The sequence below is a fragment of the Plasmodium malariae genome, assembly GCF_900090045.1.
Source record: "Plasmodium malariae genome assembly, chromosome: 13".
Lineage (NCBI taxonomy): Eukaryota > Apicomplexa > Aconoidasida > Haemosporida > Plasmodiidae > Plasmodium > Plasmodium malariae.
The window spans coordinates 1,361,541-1,380,423 of NC_041787.1; the positions used below are offsets into that span (position 1 = coordinate 1,361,541).

The 18,883-nt window shown below is 28.0% G+C and overlaps 3 protein-coding genes across 3 annotated transcripts; all 3 read right to left on the reverse strand.

The window, feature by feature from the left end:
- Window positions 1-418: 418 nt before the first annotated feature.
- PmUG01_13035700 (serine/threonine protein phosphatase 7, putative) lies at window positions 419-7,515 on the reverse strand (the record flags this gene model as incomplete). Its single annotated transcript, XM_029007342.1, has 16 exons — window positions 419-533; window positions 944-1,104; window positions 1,312-1,416; window positions 1,611-1,714; window positions 1,901-2,257; window positions 2,520-2,827; window positions 2,968-3,125; window positions 3,515-4,032; window positions 4,229-4,309; window positions 4,529-4,689; window positions 4,977-5,056; window positions 5,300-5,408; window positions 5,799-5,914; window positions 6,332-6,458; window positions 6,617-6,755; window positions 7,278-7,515. The coding sequence occupies 16 exons, from the start codon at window positions 7,513-7,515 to the stop codon at window positions 419-421; spliced, it is 2,877 nt and encodes a 958-aa protein (XP_028863742.1).
- Window positions 7,516-8,583: 1,068 nt separating this feature from the next.
- On the reverse strand, window positions 8,584-12,081 carry PmUG01_13035800 (cyclophilin, putative; the record flags this gene model as incomplete). Its single annotated transcript, XM_029007344.1, has 8 exons — window positions 8,584-8,628; window positions 9,113-9,172; window positions 9,491-9,520; window positions 9,966-10,039; window positions 10,228-10,282; window positions 10,423-10,488; window positions 10,683-11,632; window positions 11,862-12,081. 8 exons carry the CDS (start codon window positions 12,079-12,081, stop codon window positions 8,584-8,586), a joined length of 1,500 nt encoding a protein of 499 aa, XP_028863743.1.
- Window positions 12,082-14,192: 2,111 nt separating this feature from the next.
- PmUG01_13035900 (ankyrin, putative) lies at window positions 14,193-17,246 on the reverse strand (the record flags this gene model as incomplete). Its single annotated transcript, XM_029007345.1, has 1 exon — window positions 14,193-17,246. One exon carries the CDS (start codon window positions 17,244-17,246, stop codon window positions 14,193-14,195), a length of 3,054 nt encoding a protein of 1,017 aa, XP_028863744.1.
- Between the last annotated feature and the right edge of the window lie 1,637 nt (window positions 17,247-18,883).

Below are 18,883 nucleotides of genomic sequence, written 5' to 3' on the forward strand. Positions count from 1 at the left end.
AAAATTGTTTATTTAGAATTTTACTAGTTCAAATGAAGTTTATATTTAAAAGTAAAGAAATTGAGGTCTTAAAGAAAAAAAAAAAAAAAAGGGGAGAAAAAGGGAGAAAAAGGGAGAAAAAAGAAGATAAAAGAAAATAAAAAGACAGAACAGCTAAATTTATTTTTTTTTTTAAAGCAAATAAGACCATCTTCTTTTCAAAATTTTCTCAGGTTTACAGTTATAAAACAAAAAAAAAAAAAAAAAAATGAAAAAATTTGCAACTACCGAAATTCTGCTTTGTTTCTTTGTTTTTGCTTTGTAGATACACGTAAAAAGGAAAAAGACATTGAAAAAAAAAAAAAAAAAAAAAAAAAAGGAAGTTTATAAAACTACAGAGAATGAGATTATATAATAATTTATGTCATCATCTTTTTAATCATATGTAATAAACAGGTTTAAACGAGTTTAAGAATTCGACATAGTCTATTTTTTCATCTGTTTCCACTGTGTATGCCAATAAATCGATTTGCTCATCCGTTAGGGGCTTGTTCCTTAAAAGTGGACAAAAGAAAAGAAATGAAAAAATGGGAAAAAGAAAACTCGAAAAATTAAGTGAAGACGTAAAAAAATAAAAAAATAAAATAACAAAGGAATAACAAAGGAATAACAAAGGAATAACAAAAGAATGACAAAGGAATAACAAAAGAATGACAAAGGAATGACAAAGGAATGACAAAGGAATGACAAAGGAATGACAAGATAAGTAAATAAATGTGGGGAAAAAAAATACGAATGATGGTATAATGTATGCATTATAAAAGAAAAAATTTCAGAAAAACTGCAAAAAACATTAGCAACACAATTTAAACATTAACATATTAATAATAATAATAAAAAAAAAAAAAAAAAAAAAAAAAAAGGTCATAATATATATGTTTCCTTTTTTGCCATTTAAGATTACTTTTCATGTTTTTGTTCCTCTAAAATTTTATTTAGCTCCAACAGAATATACCTAAAATGTATACTCGTTATTTTCCCTTGCATTGTATCTTCTAAATATTTCATGCATTTGTTTAAGGTAATTTTGTTTTCATAAATAACGGTACATATATGGCACCATATCTGCAGCAAAAAAGTAAACAAAAGAATAAATGGGAAAACCGAGGAGCTAATGGAGAGGTGAGCAGATAAGCAAATACGTAAATGAACAAATGATTAAGTATACCAATGAGCAAATGTTCAAATAGTAAACATACAAATGAGTAAATGAACGTGTGAAGACAGCATAGACACTGCCCTATGGAGACAAAAATAAACGAGCATTTTTACCTCGTCCACGTAATTATATTTACTTTTGTTTACAACATAAAAGGCTTGCAAAAATTCCAGAAAATTAATCTTTGATGATTTTGTTATGTCTATGGATTTGGCTAGCTACAAAAAAAAAAAAAAAAAAAAAAAAAAAAAAATTTCAATAAAACTGCAATGCAAAAATGTAAAATAAAAATGTTAAAATCGGATTCTTGGATTTGCAATAAGTGATCAAATGAGCATACACACACTCATATATACAAACGCATGATTGCATGTTGGCCATTTTATGACTTGACTTAATTGCTCTTTATTACTTCCATTAAAATCCCATCGTCCACCTCAAATTCCACCTCCTTGCTAATCTTGCTCATGCCGAAACTTTTAATTGCCTTAACGAAGTCATCATAATCCAAATACCCTACAAAAAAAAAAAAAAAAATATATATATATATATATTATATATATATAAATTATATATACACATACGCACATATGCACATAAACACATATACGAAGAAACAGGACATAAAAGGAGCATTTGTTCCCAGAGTTCTCGCAATATAATTTTTTTTTTTTTTTTTTTTTTTCGTTGCAAAGTTCTGACCATTCCCGTAATGGTCATAATTTTTAAATTTTTGAAATAAAGCAACTGATTTAATAACACTAGATCTTTTTCTTCTTTCCGAATTGTCCCTTTCATCTTGTTCTTCGTAAAATTTGTAATGAAAGTTAGCTGTGTCTGCACTATCAGATAATATGTGTTTTCCAATTGTTTCAATAAGCTTATTTATCTTATCGTTATTTATATATTCCTTATTTATAGACAAACGGTAACATACTCTCATTTTGCCAATAAACTCAGCTACATCAATTTTATCATTTTCTTGTACACTATCTTGGTTGCATAGGGAATTACTGTTGATTAGTCTAACCAAAATTCTTATTTGCTCATTTGAGAGATCTGTAAGGGGGAGCGATCATATGAGTATTTAAGTGTGTGTGTGTGTGTGTGTGTGTAATTATGTACGCCGACGTAGATACTTATGAAGCAGGGCAAAAAAAAAAAAAAAAAGAACAGCATAAATAGCAGATAGAGTCTTCTTAAAGCAAAACGTAACAATGCAACGACGTAACGACGTAACAACGTAACGACGCAACGACGTAACAGTGCATCAACGGAACGTTTCAAACTACACGCATATTATGTTCGCAAAAATTCTTACCAATATTTAAATCTTTTAACACTTGCTCGAATTCCGAAAAGGATACCTTTCCATCTAAATTTTTGTCAAAGATCATTAAGGTTTCCCTCAAACTCAGGTCTGCTTTAAGCAAGGCTTCATATAAATGTTCAAAGCACTCATTCTTCCACTCAGAATTAATAAATTTTTCGCTCGGTGCATAATTTATTTTAAACCTACTTAAGACATTGTTATAATTAACATGATAATCATTTTCTATCATTTTTAATTTTTTACATAAATAAAACCATGGGACTTTTTTCGTCTTGCTCAGCTTTTCTAGTTCTTCCCTTTGAGGACAAAAAAAAAAAAAAAAAAAAAAAAAAAATAAGATTATGTCAAGTAAAATGATGAAATAGAAAGAAAACCTCTAAAATAACAAAAAAAATAAAATAAAAATACAAGTATACTTCTTCATTTTATAAATTACTTCCATATATTTATGTGAACGATCCCTGTATTTTCTGTATCCTTTTTGTATAAATTATTCCATAGGGAATTTTTTTCGTGACAAATTAGTGTACTCAAGCAACTCAAAATATCATTCATGAGACCTTCAGTTGACAATCTATTATTTTTTCTTTGCTCCTGCGAAACAGAGCAAAAAAAAAAAAGGAAAACAAAACATAAAAATAAAATAAAATAAAAAATATAGTAAAACGACAAATATACGAACAGAAATATATGCACATAAATAACCATACACATATATGCTTTAACAACATACATGCGAAAAACTATATGCAGATATCAGTGTTCAAAGAACTCAAACATTTTGTACATCAGTGTGCACGTAATACACACACACACATATACACACACACACATACACACACACGCATACATACACACACACGCATACATACACACACACGCATATAAACACACACGCATAAAGTTGTATCTATATGTTTATCTATTTGTGTATCCACTTATGCATGCGAGTATGAAACAAGCTAGGGTAGGCTAAATTTTACGTTTTTTTCGAGCTCCAGTATTTTAGAAGAATGCAAAACTTTTTCTCTCAACTTTTGGTTTTGTTCAAACGTTTCTCGAATAATGTCAAGGGAAGGGGACATGTATTCTTGAACTTCAAAAGTTAAATCTTGATTAAAGATAATTGCAGCACCTAAATTTTTTATTTTGTTACAATAATTAGAAGCAGAAAACAAAGTAATACATTTCCCATCATGATGACTTTCAATACCTTTTAACATTTTAGGTACTTGATGAGATCTAATTAAAATATCAAAATTATTTTTTTTTAAAAATAATTCTGTTATGTCAGGTCCGAAAGTAATACAATTATTTCCTCTAGCATTCTCTCCAATTCCATTTTTTTTTTGAGGATCAGACCATAATAGGTCAAAAATTATGGTATCTTCATATTTTTCCGGGTGGAGAATTTCATGTTTTCGTCTGTCCAGATCATCTATTTCTTTTACTGTTATATCTTGATATCTGCTTAGACCTCCATGCACTATGAATATTTGATCTGCACAGAGTAGGAAGGTGATTGGAGAAATTGGGCGATAGCGAAATGGGACAATAACAAAAAAAAAAAAGGAAAAAAACAGCATAAAAAAGGGGAAAAAAAAAAAAATTTTTACATGAACGTACTGATAAACGAACGTAGGTCCAAAAATGCTCTTTATATGAATACATAAATAAAAGAATGCAAGATGCTTTACTTTGAATGTTCACTGCCAGCCCTAACAATTCGAATACTTCCTGGAACAAATCAAATACTGTGTTGTCATACTTAGAGAGTACTGAAAAATTATATGCGAGATATAAAACATTTCCACATAAATGCGCACGCATTTGTTGATAAGTATATATATATATATATATATATATACATATCAGCATAAATCAACACTGCAAACTTTTTAGTTATTCCCTCCTCTAGCTCGCTTATCACCACAAACTAACGTGCACAAATAAGTAATATAGAATAGACAGGTAAATATAATTGGAGTCAGTAATACCTTCGTTATAAAACCCATAGACTTCGTTCATATACGAACACTCGTGGTTCCCTCTGTTAATTATAACACTGTCATAACCACATAATTTAAAAATAAACAAAAGCAAAAATATTTCGGTAGCGTTTTCCCCCCTGTCAGCTATATCACCATTAAACACGTATCTGCGTGTAAGAAGTATGAAATAAAAGGGGATGTATTTAAATAATCAAGTGGACATTATTTTGTTTTGTATTTTTTTACGTACTTATTTTTTTACGTACTTATTTTTTTACATACTTATTTTTTTACGTACTTATTTTTTTACGTACTTATTTTTTTACGTACTTATTTTTTTACGTACTTATTTTTTTTACGTACTTATTTTTTTTACGTACTTATTTTTTTACGTACTTATTTTTTTGCTTATTTTATTTTTATTTATTTATTTTTTTTTTTTTGGCTAGCTAACATATTATTTGCTGATGGTACACCAAATCTATTGAACAACCAAAGGACGTCGTTCAACTGTCCGTGGACATCTCCCAAAATCTTCAAAAATGGAAAAAATTAAATAAAATAATAGAAACGAATAAAGAATAAATAAAAAACAAATAAAGATTAAATAAAAAATAAACGTTCGCAATTACATAAGTGCATGGCATAACAGTGGAGATGTACATATGGAAAACAAAAAAAGGGATGTGCAATATGTTACACAACAATTTAGCGTTCTCTCCTTTAGATATTCTTTCATATCGCTTCCTTTCCTTTCTTTTGTTTTTATAATCTTACAATCAGTTTTGTGTCCTTAGACTTCGTGTTCATGTCTATGTGTATAACTGAACTCTTTATATTCTCGTCAAGCATTTTTTTGGTTTTCCTTAAAATCTTACACACCATACTATTTGGAAGGACATACTAAAGAAGTTAAATAATGAAATAGCAGCAATAATGAAATAGCAGCAATAATGAAATAGCAGCAATAATGAAATAGCAGCAATAATGAAATAGCAACAATAATGAGAATAGTAAGAATAATAAAAATAATAAAAATAGTAATAATAAGAATAGTAATAATAAGAATAATAGAAATACATAATTAAACAAACATAGAAATGCACCATTAGAGGGGAAAATTGTTGTAACAATAAAATGCATAAAAAGGGGCACGCACGTCCCCTTCAAACTTCGAAGAAACACACAACACGACAAGATACATATGTATGTATACGAGAGTATATATATGCATATTTTATTTTTTTTATTTTTTCGTTTATTTTTTTTTTTCTACTTTTTTGTTGCGCTTCTTACATTTTTTGTGGTTAAGAAAAAGTGGAAAATTTTCATAGCAAAATTTTTGTCAATTTTGTCTTTCAGTTTGGGGACGTTCTCATCACACTGGGAGGACTTGAAAAAAAGGCAACGAGCATGCACATGTGCATGTGTACATAAGTATGCATATATATGTGCACAAATAAATACACACACATGCATACTCGCATGCATACACACATGCATACTCGCATACATACACACATGCATACTCGCATACACACACACATGCATACTCGCATACACACACACATGCATACTCGCATACACACACACATGCATACTCGCATACATACACATATATATACATACGTATATACACACATATGCGCGCATAAAAAAACAATTAAATACATAAAATAATAAATTTTTCTTCCCCTTCCAAAGGAAAAACAGTTGTATTTTAAATATGATTTTGCATGAACAAGCAAGAAATAAATATGTTCTATATTTTAAGATGGCAATTTTTTGAAATAGTATGTGTGGAATTACTTCATAAGACGTTGTGGAGACTCGAGAAAATTGATTGGAATTACTTGATAGACAATTTGTTGTAAATTGTATTTTCCCATTTTTTATGTCCTCATTTATTGTTTTCATTAATGGTTTGTAAATTCCGCTATGAAAGAAATGAAAAGATTATTTTTGGTCGTTTGTATTATGTGCACATAAATATATGTTCACTAAGAAGATGGAGTATATTTCCCAAACTTTTGGAGTTATTTTTCTTCTTTTCTTTATGTTCCCCTTATGGATAAATACTTTTTATGTACATACTCATGGTTTTTCAGGGTTATGTTTTCATGCAAGTGTTCGAATTTCCTCCATACGATGCAACAGACGAAGGAGTGGAAATCCTTCCTGCACTGATATCCTCGGAATGTTTTTTGTATCAAAATACATGCACTCTCTTCTTCTACAGAGTTTGAGGAACGAACAGGAGGGAAAAAAAAAATAAAAAAATATATATATATATATATATATATATATATATATAAATGAAATAAAATAAGGAAAAACATGAGAAGAAAAATGAGGAAAAAAATTGGGGGAAAAAAAAAATTATGAACATGTCATGTAAAATAATAAAATGAAATGAATACTACTAAAAAAAAAAAAAAAAAAAAATGAGAAAAACGAGAAAAATGAGAAAAATGAGAAAAACGAGAAAAATGAGAAAAATGAGAAAAACGAGAAAAATGAGAAAAACGAGAAAAAAAAGAAAAACGAGAAAAACGAGAAAAAAAAGAAAAACGAGAAAAAAAAGAAAAACGAGAAAAAGGAGAAAAAGAAATTCATTAAGATGAACAGAACTAATCTTTATGCATTTTTGTGTGGTACTAGAAAAGCAACAATGTACATGTCATGAAGCATATTTCGTTAAGCATGCATGACGGTAATATCCGTTAATTAAAAAGCAAAAGGAAGCATGAATTACCGCTGTAAGGTCTTATAGAATTAAAAGAGCAAAATATTACTAAGCTGCCATCCTCTGGTGTATATATTTTCTCTTTCCTGTATATTCCACCTGTGTAGCCTACTTTATTAGCATATTTTGCTGCATATATTGTACTCGTTTCTTCTTTCGATTTTTCATTTATAATATTTTTTATGCCCACAATAGTTGCTTTATGACCATATATCATAACAGTGTCATTGACACTATAATTTGCCATTTTTTCTTTCTGTTAAAGGAAAAGGAAAAATGGAAAAAAGGGAAAACGTGGCTATGTGCGTACACATAAATAAATAAATATATATAAATATGTGTGTGTGTGTATACAAGTGTTCATATGCACATATATATTACTTTCGCTTCACCCAAAAGATGAACTATGATTCAATCACATTGAACAGAAAAACCGCTTCTGCGTTATATATTTTTTAAAACGCTAACTTGGGCCTTAAGCATTTGTTATTCGAGCAAATAATAAAGCAGAAAGGAATAAAGCAAAAAAAAAGCAAAACAGAATAAAACAGAATAAAACAAAATAAAATAAAATAAAATAAAACAAAATAAAACAAAATAAAACAAAATAAAACAAAATAAAACAAAATAAAACAAAATAAAACAAAATAAAACAAAATAAAACAAAATAAAACAGAATAAAACAGAATAAAACAAAATAAAACAAAATATATCAAAATTTTATTTTATTTTTTTTATTTCATTTAGAACAATTCTGTCGAAGCGTTGAACTGTTTAAGTTGCACAAGGTGGTAAATTTTTTATTTTTTAATAAAGCATATTACAAAGTACGCATATTTTTGTAAAAAGTATAAAAAACAAAAAAAAGCAAAACGGAAGAAGAAAAAATGAGAAAAAGGATAAAACGAACAAATGCGAAGAAGCAAAAAAAGGAAAGACCATTTTTTTTTACTTTAAAATAAAATACATATTTAAAAGCGCTATTTCATTTTTATTTTTTTTTTTTTTACGTGATATATATGAGTTATAATTTATTTGAGTTTAAAAAAAGGAAGAAAAGAGAGGATTAAAAAATTAAAAAAATACGTTAAAATTAAAAAAAAAAAAAAAAAAAAAAAATATATATATATATAACATATATAAACATAACACATATGTGTACAAATAAATACATACATAAACATGTATTTATGTATACTGCGTATATATATATATATATATATATATATATATATATATACACTTATGTATACATGTGTACGTATATATGTGCGTACGGATAATACAATTTTATTCTTCTTATCAAGTCAAATCGCTACTTATCATTCTCCTTTTTTTCTCCCTTTTGTTTTATATATTTCTTTAATATGGATAAAAAAAAAAAAAAAGGAAAAACAAAAATTATAAAACCTAAATAAGAGGAAGGAACACTCTGCAGTAGTGCAATAATTCACTGTTTTCTTCTGCACTTTTTTATTTTTTATTGTACAATTATTTACTCCAGTTAGGTTTATATAAAATGGGTATACGTATATATACGTAAATGTGTACATGCATATATGCGTATATGTGTATATTTATATATGCGTATATGCGTATATGTATATATGTGTATATTTATATATGCGTATATTTATATATGCGTATATGTGTATATGTATATATGTGTATATGTATATATGTGTATATGTATATATTTGTATATGTATATATGTGTATATGTATATATGTGTATATGTATATATGTGTATATGTATATATGTGTATATGTATATATGTGTATATGTATATAAGCGTATATGCGTATATGCACATGTATATGTACATATAAATGAATGTTTTACCCCCATGTTAAATTTGGAATCATACAAATTTTTTCTTTCATTGTCCATTGTATCGATTACCTAAAATGAAAAAGGCATATAATACTTACAAAGGTACGGGAGTTCTAAAATAAATACATGTGCATAGGTATCTGCATATATGTGTATATATGTATGTATATATGTATATATGTATATATGTATGTATATATGTATATATGTATATATGTATATATGTATATATGTATATATGTATATATGTATGTATATATGTATGTATGTATGTATATATGTATGTATGTATATATGTATGCGTCGGCCGGCAATTGCCTAAACGCATGTACTAGTAGGTAGATCTAAATGCCAATGTTTAGTAACGTTGATTTATAAAAACCGTACATTTTTTTTAATGTCTTCATGCTCATAAGCCTATAAAAAATAAGCAGTAAATAATATATTAACAATAAATTTATACATAATATAAAATTATACATAAATAAACAAAAGAATATACAAATGAATGGATAAATTTATATTAAGAAAGATACGCTATTGGAAAGGCATTCACTCACATGCATTACTATTAATAATTATCAATATTTTAATAGAGGAAAAAAATAAAAAATATAAATATAAATAAAAAATATAAATATAAATAAAAAATATAAATATAAATAAAAAATATAAATATAAATAAAAAATATAAATAAAAAATATAAATAAAAAATATAAATAAAAAATATAAATAAAAAATATAAATAAAAAATATAAATAATAAGTATAAATAATAAATATAAATAAAAAATAAAAATAAAAAATAAAAATATAAAATATAATTAAAAAATATAAATAAAAATCAAAAATCAAAATTTACACTGGATGAGTCAATGCGAAACTTCAGACCCGTCCTGTTTAACCAGTCGTGCTTCATAACTCCGTCGCTTTTTTCTGATTAAAGAATTAATTTTGTAAAAGGGTTTACTTAATTGTGTTCACACCATGTTTATTAACACGCATTGTGTAAAGTATAACGTATAATACGCTGCATATGATGATGTAATGATGATGTAGCGTGCACTAAGTCCACAGGTGGATCCTACTGCTAGCATGAACAAATAATTTGGAGATAAATGTACCCGTTGAAAAAAGGTCCTTCAGACGATTATCAAACTCCTCCAACTTTTTCAGCGACTAAAAAAGGCGTAAATTAAAAAAAAAAAAAAAAAGAAGCAAACAAACAAACGTTTACATTTACATTATTGAGGTTAGGAAATAACGCTTAACATGCATGTACGTGTGCGTGTGCGTGTGTGTGTGTGTGTGTTAATAACCTGTTTTTCCCTCTCCCTTTTGGACATCTTGTTATACTTTTTCATCTTCTTTAAATACTCTTCGTCCTGAAAAATGAAAAAAAATATAAAAAAGAACGACGTGGAATGAAAAGGACAAAATACGACAAAATCGGGCACAACGAACCGGCGTATAATTAAACAAGTTAAAGCAATAAAAACAAACACAATAAAGCAAAATAACAGAAATTTTATTTTCTTGGGGATCTTAAACCCGTTTATGCGTGCAGTATCTGTATTACTAAATCGGTTAGATCCTTAACGATTAAAGCATTTTTACTTTTCTTAGTGTTCGATTTTACTATATCATTTGTTCTCTTTTTTAAAATATTAATTTTTTCTAAATTCAAGTTGTTATCCTTCTTATTGATCATTGATGATGAATTGTCTTTATCCTTTTTTTCCTCCTTCATTCTTGTATTTGCCTCATCAAAATTGTTGTTATCGCTGCTATTGTAATGCGCTTTCTTATTTTTGAAAATGTAAACTTCATCTTTTCGTAATTTGTTACTAGTGGTGCTACCTTTCTCACATTCAACAGAATTCTCTTCACCTGCCTCCCCTTCAACAACGACCTCTTCATTGGCGTCCCCTTCACTGGCGTCCTCTTCACTGGCGTCCCCTTCACCTGCTTCCTCCTTATGTGCCTCCCCTTCAACAACGACCTCTTCATTGGCGTCCCCTTCACTGGCGTCCCCTTCACTGGCGTCCTCTTCACTGGCGTCCCCTTCACTGGCGTCCCCTTCAACGCACTCGTTGTCACTATATGCGAATGAAAGCAAATTACTTTTCAGTTCTTTTTGCTCCTTTTTTTTTAATGTTTCATGTTTAAAATTTTCCTTTTCGTATTTTGAATTATTATCATAATTAACATAAGGCACTAAATGGTGAAAAGGGTTTTCAATAATTTTTACATATTCAATATATGGCACATCTTCTATCGGTTCATCATTTTTATTTGTTTTTATATTATTAAATTTTAATAAATTATAAATGCTATGTTTTGCAATTTTTCCAAATAACGTGCTTTTATTATTTAAGTAATCTGCTTTATCTAGTGTAATGAAAAACTGACTTCCATTCGATGGTTTGTCTATATTTAAATTTGCAAATGATAAACAACCCGTATATAAAAATTTTAATCTACTGTTATATTCATTTTTAAAAGGTTCATTAAATGCGTATTCGTTGTCTAAAAAGTGAACACGTAGGAAGTATGAGCATTTTACGATACAAAATAGAAGGACAGGGGGTGGGGGGAACAAGTCTACGTCGTTACTACACATGCCCCTCCATTGTTGCGCATATATATATATATATATATATATATTTTTTTTACGTACACTTTTGTGTATCTACATATACATAACGTACTCACGTCATCGCTTTATTAATTTTATTTATTTATTTTTTTCCCGTACGCAACCCCGTATTTGTGTGGTCCCCTGTCTGAATCAAGAATTTTGGGATAACTCGAAAAAATTTATTTTTATTATAATAATTATTTAAACATAGCTGAATAAAATTCTGACAAGCTATTGGGCATTCATTACTAAAAAGTAAAACTTCTAACTCACCTAAACTTGTACATATAATTACCTTACCGTATGTTTTAGGCTCAATACTATAAACTTCTGACATTTATTCACTGAAAATACATTAAATTATGACAAATTCATACATTCAAATTATGTATAACTGTACGTGGAATTATACACATATAAGAGCAATTTTTATACGCAGAACGTATTCATGTGGAATATATACATAAATACATATATAACTTTCGTGATATATGTTTATGTTCGTAGTTTTACTTTTGCGATGTTTCTTTTTTTATTTTATTTAGAATTTTATAAAATAGAAAACTCCATTTATTTTATTCTCACAAAATTAAAATTGCCTGTAATGTTCTTAATTTTTTTTCAGTTGCTCATTTTGGGTTTGTTTTCATAAATTTTGTAAGAAAAAATTGTGCTTCAAAAATTACCCGATTTTGATAAAAAAAAAAGAAAAAAAGAATGAAAAACACATAAACAGAAAAAAATAAAACAAAATTGAAAAAAACAAAACAAAACTGAAAAAAACAAAACAAAATTGAAAAAAACAAAACAAAACTGAAAAAAACAAAACAAAATTGAAAAAAACAAAACAAAACTGAAAAAAACAAAACAAAATTGAAAAAAACAAAATTGCGTTAAATAGGAACTGTCCATTCGTACTTTTATTTACAAATTAGAGTTACATTTTAACGAAATTATTTACTGTTTTTTAATTTTACCCTTTTAAGTTTATATCGAAGAAATAAGCAGACGCCCAAGTATACATACATATATATATGTGCATCATGTATATATATGTGTGTGCATATAAAACAAAGAATGCCTTATTTTAATTGACCTTTAAAATCTCACGTTCTTAAGATCAAAACATATTAGTACGCAGCTTATCCATGTGTAACACGTTTTGATAACTTTAAGTATCTTACAGAAATGGTCATATTGTTTTATAATTTTCATATTTACACCTTTCTATATATACGTTATGTGCAGAAAAGAAGTTATGTCATATGTCAAAAAGCAAATTATGCCATATATCATAGAGAAATTATGCCATATATCACCCAACCAGATAATCTGAATAATAAATTAGATACCGCTCGTAATACTCATATATATAATGTAATGTGGATACATTTTAAGCATTTTTTTTTTTTTTTTTTTTTGCACCATCAAGGGGGGTAATTTCACTACAGCCAAATTTTTTATATAAATCACTTCTACTCACAATCGCTACTTTTACAAAAAACGCAGGCACACAAAATATTATTCTCATATGTTTTATTATTATATTTAAACTTAAGTATCAATTTTTTTAAAAATATTTTAAGGACAAAAACACCCTGAACAGTTAAGAATTTTGCTTTTTTCCAATTTTACATAAAAAATTGTAATTAGGCCAGTAGTGAAAAAGAAGCAAAAAAAAAAAGATAAAAGGTCACATGTGAAAGGTACACGGAAAAAAGCTAAACGTGCATAGCAAAAAGCGCAAACGAAAAAACTTAAAACAAAAACAAAAACAAAAACAAAAATAATAAACAAAAACAAAAATAATAAACAAAAACAAAAATAATAAACAAAGACACAAATAAATAAAGTGGTAACACTGAGAAAATTATCGGCAAATAGAACCATAAATAGTTGAATAGCATAAACAAATTAACAAGATAAAAATAAATTAGCACACTAAAAAAAAAAACGTTGCCTACACGTATTTAAAATATATATATATTGAAACTCACCAAGGGAAACAAAAACAGCTAGATTTTTTTATTTAAAAAAAAAAAAAAAAAAAAAAAAAAGTGTACTATACACATTATATGCACTATATAAACTATATACCTTACATACCTTAAATACGTAAAACACGCTAAATAAATAGTAAAAAACGAAAATACTTGAACAAAATAAAAGGCTTAAAATTCAATAATAATGGTTAAAAAGTACTCCATTCTCCATTAAAAATGTACGAGCAGCTACAATTAAATTAAAAATGTATGTACCTTTTTGCGTTATTGTCAACATTTTATGACCTGTTCATAATGTTTTATCATTTTTTGCACAATAAGTATGAATGTTCATAATAATGTGTTCATCAGCTCATGCAAATGCATTTTCAAATACAATTTTGCTTACATGTGTGTGCACACGTCCGCTTATATTTGTGAGGATGGATGGGCGTATCTTCGCTTTTTAAAAGAAAGTGCAAAGATGGTAAAAGGAGTCATACGTCAAAAGTGAAAAAATGTGAGTTTTTGTTTTTATCCTTAAAATCCAGGCATTTCTTAAATTAATTTTTCTTGAGTATTGCAAAGTAAATTGTCTAATTTCGTTATCTTCTGTAAGATCTATGGGTAAGTTATCACAGGTAGTTCTCATAAACACATTTGCTCCTCTTTGTATTAAACTTTTAAATATTCTGATATTGCCAGTTATGGATGCAGCATGAATTGGAAATAGTTGCAAGCGTGCATCAAAATAATTTGGGTCAGCTCCTTTTTTTAAAATAACATCAACAATTTTATAATTTCCCGAAGTTATTGCACAACATAATGCTTTACTTGTTATTCTTTTTTTAAAAATAGATTTATATTTCAAATAATAATGCATTTCTAAATTTTTGATGTATACATTATATTTTTTCATAATGCTAACAATTTCTTCCATTTTTTTACTCAATGATTGTTCAATTTGTTTATAAATTAAATATTTCACAATACCTTTATGCCCTTCAAAGGAAGCATAATGAAGTGGTTCCAATAAATTTAAATCCAAGCATGTAATATCTGCTCCTTTTTCAGTTAACAATTTTACAATATCAAAGTTACCCATCATACATGCAGCATGTAAAGGGGAGTCATATTTTTTACCTAAATTTAAATTAACTAATGCACCATTCTCTAGAAAATATTTGCAAACTTCTAAATGATTTGATATAGACGCACACCATAGGGGAGTTTCATTATCAGATGACAATGCATTTATATCAGCATTATTACTAACTAAAAATTTAACTGAATCGATATCACCTTTCGAGGCTGATAAATGTAATGGTGTAAATTTTCTTATTCTTGTTTTACTATTTATATATGTGCCTGACTTTATAAATGTTTTTACTAACTCAATGTTACCTTCTTTTGTTGCTAAATGTATTGGTTGCATATCTGAGATATCATCCATCATAGAGGACCCCCCTAGACCTTCTCTGTACTCTCCCATGTATACATCCAATTCGCTATAACTCAGTTCTTCATTATATGCATTCGTCCATGCGTTTGCCCTTTCATTCGCTCTGTCGACTTCCCTTTCGTTCGTCCATTCGTTTGCCCTTTCGTTCGTCCATTCGTTTGCCCTTTCGTTCATTCTGTCGACTTCCCTTTCATTCGTTCTGTCGACTTCCCTTTCGTTCGTTCTGTCGATTTCCCTTCCGTTTATCCTTTGATTTACTTCTATTAAGCTGTCGTTACTATTAATTCTGCAAAAATTTATTAAATATGCTTCCACTGTTTCGTGTTCATTCTTTGAGCTCCTCTTATTGTTTTCATTTTTCTTCAACGTACAATTTATTTTCTTCTTATCATTGCTGTTGCTGGTGTGTGGGCTTATATGAACTTTTTCACATTCTCCAGTATTTTTTCTCATCTTTTTACACGTCTTTTTTATCGTATATTTTCTTGTATATTCTGCCATGTATTCTTCCCTATTTTCGCTTCTTTCATCCGCCCAGTCAGCGGGGAATTCACTTCTATCGATTTTTCTTCCTTCAGTATGATCCTTCATTTTTTCTGTTCCTCCCTTTTTACCGTTTTTATCCAACTCTTTCTTGTACCTCCTCGGATGAATATGCCAATTTTTCCCCTTACCTGAATTTAAAATAAAAGAATTGCTAACCCACTCTTTGAAAATCTTTTTACAGCCAATATTGCAACATGGCTCTATACATTTTATACGTTTGATAATACTGTAAGTTTTGTTGATTGAACATATAAAGTGGCAAGTGCGACAGTTCAAGTTATATATATATGGATGACTTGTACATTCTAGGCTTTTTATAAATATTTTTTTAAAAAATTTTTTATTACTTGTTATGTTCATTGTGGTACTAATTTTTCTGTCAAGGTAGTTCTTACCATATATGAAGTGTTTTCTCTCTCCATTGACAACCACATTATTTTGCTTTTTTTTATTATTTAAGAGATAACCATTACCATTGCATGAAAGTAAAATTTTAAAAAAAGAATTACTCGAAAAATTATTATCATTTGGAATGTAGCACTTGTCAGATTTTAAATTAATACTGTTTGTATAAAACTCGGAGATGTTCGCTTTTTTCAACTCCTTTTTTACCTTAACAGGGTAAAGAGCATGTTGGTATAAATTACCAGAAAAAACATCATGATCCGTACATTTTGAGAGGTACGGATAGCATGCTGTTATATTCTTTTTCTCCATAGAAAAATAGCAATCCTTGTTACTATTTCTTAAACATGTAGTACTCCTTTCTCTTGAACATTTTTTGTTTACCTTTAAATTACTTTTTACCGCTCCCATTAAAATTTTTGTATTTCCTATTTTGTTATTTATCCTGTATCCATTCAGGTAATTTTTACTCATTTTTTTCCTACCACTTATTTTATGCCCATATGACGGAGAAAAACCGTCGTTTTTGTTACTCATCCAGATGAGCCGCCTTCCGCTTATTCGATCTTCCTCTTCAGTTACTCTGATATCCCTTTTCACTTTTGACCTTTCCCTCTTTCGATAGCTATATAACAACCATTTAATTACACCTAACAAAATATGTCTGTTTCTCTTCGTATCATAGTTTTTCAAGACATAATCTTTCTTATAACTTCCCTCTTTTTCCAAAGAAGAATTTCTAATTTTTTTAATTAAAAACGTTAAATGATTATTTAATTGAGTCTTTATATTTAAAATACTAAATACTTCATCACATTGAGAATTTTTTAAAACAGATTTTTCACTTATTGTATTTCCATCAATTACAACTTTGTCCCTACATTTTTTTATGAACAAGGTCAGGTCATCTATTATAATAGCAGAAATGGTTTTCGAGTGAAAAAGTTTCTTGTATAACAACTTAATAAAAATATATTTAATTTCATCATTATGTATATACATAAAATATCGGATAACTTTTAATTGAGAATATATCTTTTTTAATTTGTGTAAATGCATGTCCTTCTTTTCTTTTTTCTTCAAGCTGAGGTGAATTTTTTTAAACATCTTTTGTTACCCAGGAGCGTCTAAACATGTGTGTGTGTGTGTGTGTATTGTGGGTGTATTTATTTTTAGTTAAAATGGGAGAAGTTTTGCCTGTACAAGTCAGCTTCCCCTATTATGCAGCGCATATATATATATGTGTGCGTGGTGGGGTAAGTGGGCGTTTATATGTAAATGTGCACTTACTTGTACGTGTATGTATTTAATATTCGCGCGTGCACACTCGTAACAACAATTTATAACACGTTTTCTCCTAACCCTTGGAGTTTGTCTGCATTTATATATACGTACAAAAAAAATAAAGACAAGTGAGTCATCAGTAATACCAGGGTGTGGTATAAGTCCACAGTAAATAAAAGTTTAAACAAAACAAAAATATATTTGATGTGGAAAAAAAAACAAAAAAATCTTAATTAAGAAATGGAAGTACGGAAATATAATATGGAAGACAAGCAGTAAGCATATAAATATATATATACACATTCATATGTACATTCATATGTACATTCATAAGTATGTATGTGTCTATATGGATATACATGGGCACGAGGGTGTGCATATACATAGACTACTAACACACACTGCTGTTATAGCGAGAGGCAATAACATATAGGTTTTAAATATGTAAAAAGCATTTCGATTTCGCATATTCTGCTACGTTTTAATTTGTACCTTTTTTTTTTTTTTTTTTTTCTAAATTAATACGAAATGTCCAAAGTTATATATTAAATGTTTATGGCTAAAAATAAAGTGCTAAAGAACATATGGTGAACACCAAATAGTGACAAGCTGAATGCGCATTAATCTGAAAATGATAAAATATAAACTTAAATATTCTGACCTGCCCCCCAATGGCTAGTTTGGCTAGAAAAAAAAAAAAAAAAAAAAATATATATATATATATATATAACCATATAACATATAATTTAAAAACAAACATTCGAGTATATATTCTGGCAAACAGTTGCGCAAAGTGGTATACAAACAAACAAAAAACGTGAGGAAAAACTAAAAACAAAAAACCTATTTTTTTGTGTTCATCATTTACAATTCAACACAGAGCGAATAAAACGCGTATATAGAAAATTGGAAAGTACATAAATTCGATAAAAATAAATGAAGAAAAAGTAAAAATAAAATAAAATATTTTACGGTAAATGAATGTGCGTGATGCAGAAGTGGTACTAATTTTTTTATTCTTTCAGGTTTTCACATTTCTATGTGTATTTTCTTTTTTTGTTTTATTAAGAAAAATGCATTAAAAGTACATCAAAATAATACGTGGACTTTCGTAAATCTTTCCTTTTTGCCACTAAACGAGTAGGAAATTTACCTAGAGACAATTAAAAAATTTTCTCTTCCTTTTTTGTAAAAGAAAAGAAAAAATGTATGCGAACGATGTAGAATGAGAAGAAGACACTGTAATTGTATGGGTAATTTTATACGCACGCTTATGTACATGTATACATACTCACGCATACAACGTATATCCGTATATACACGCATATACACACATGTACTTTCAGTGCTGCATATTTATGCAATAAAGAACAAGTGAAATTACAGAAAATAAAATCATGGATATTACATTTTAAGGTGCTTTAAGCAGTCAATGCGGACATGTAAGGTTTGCTGCTTTT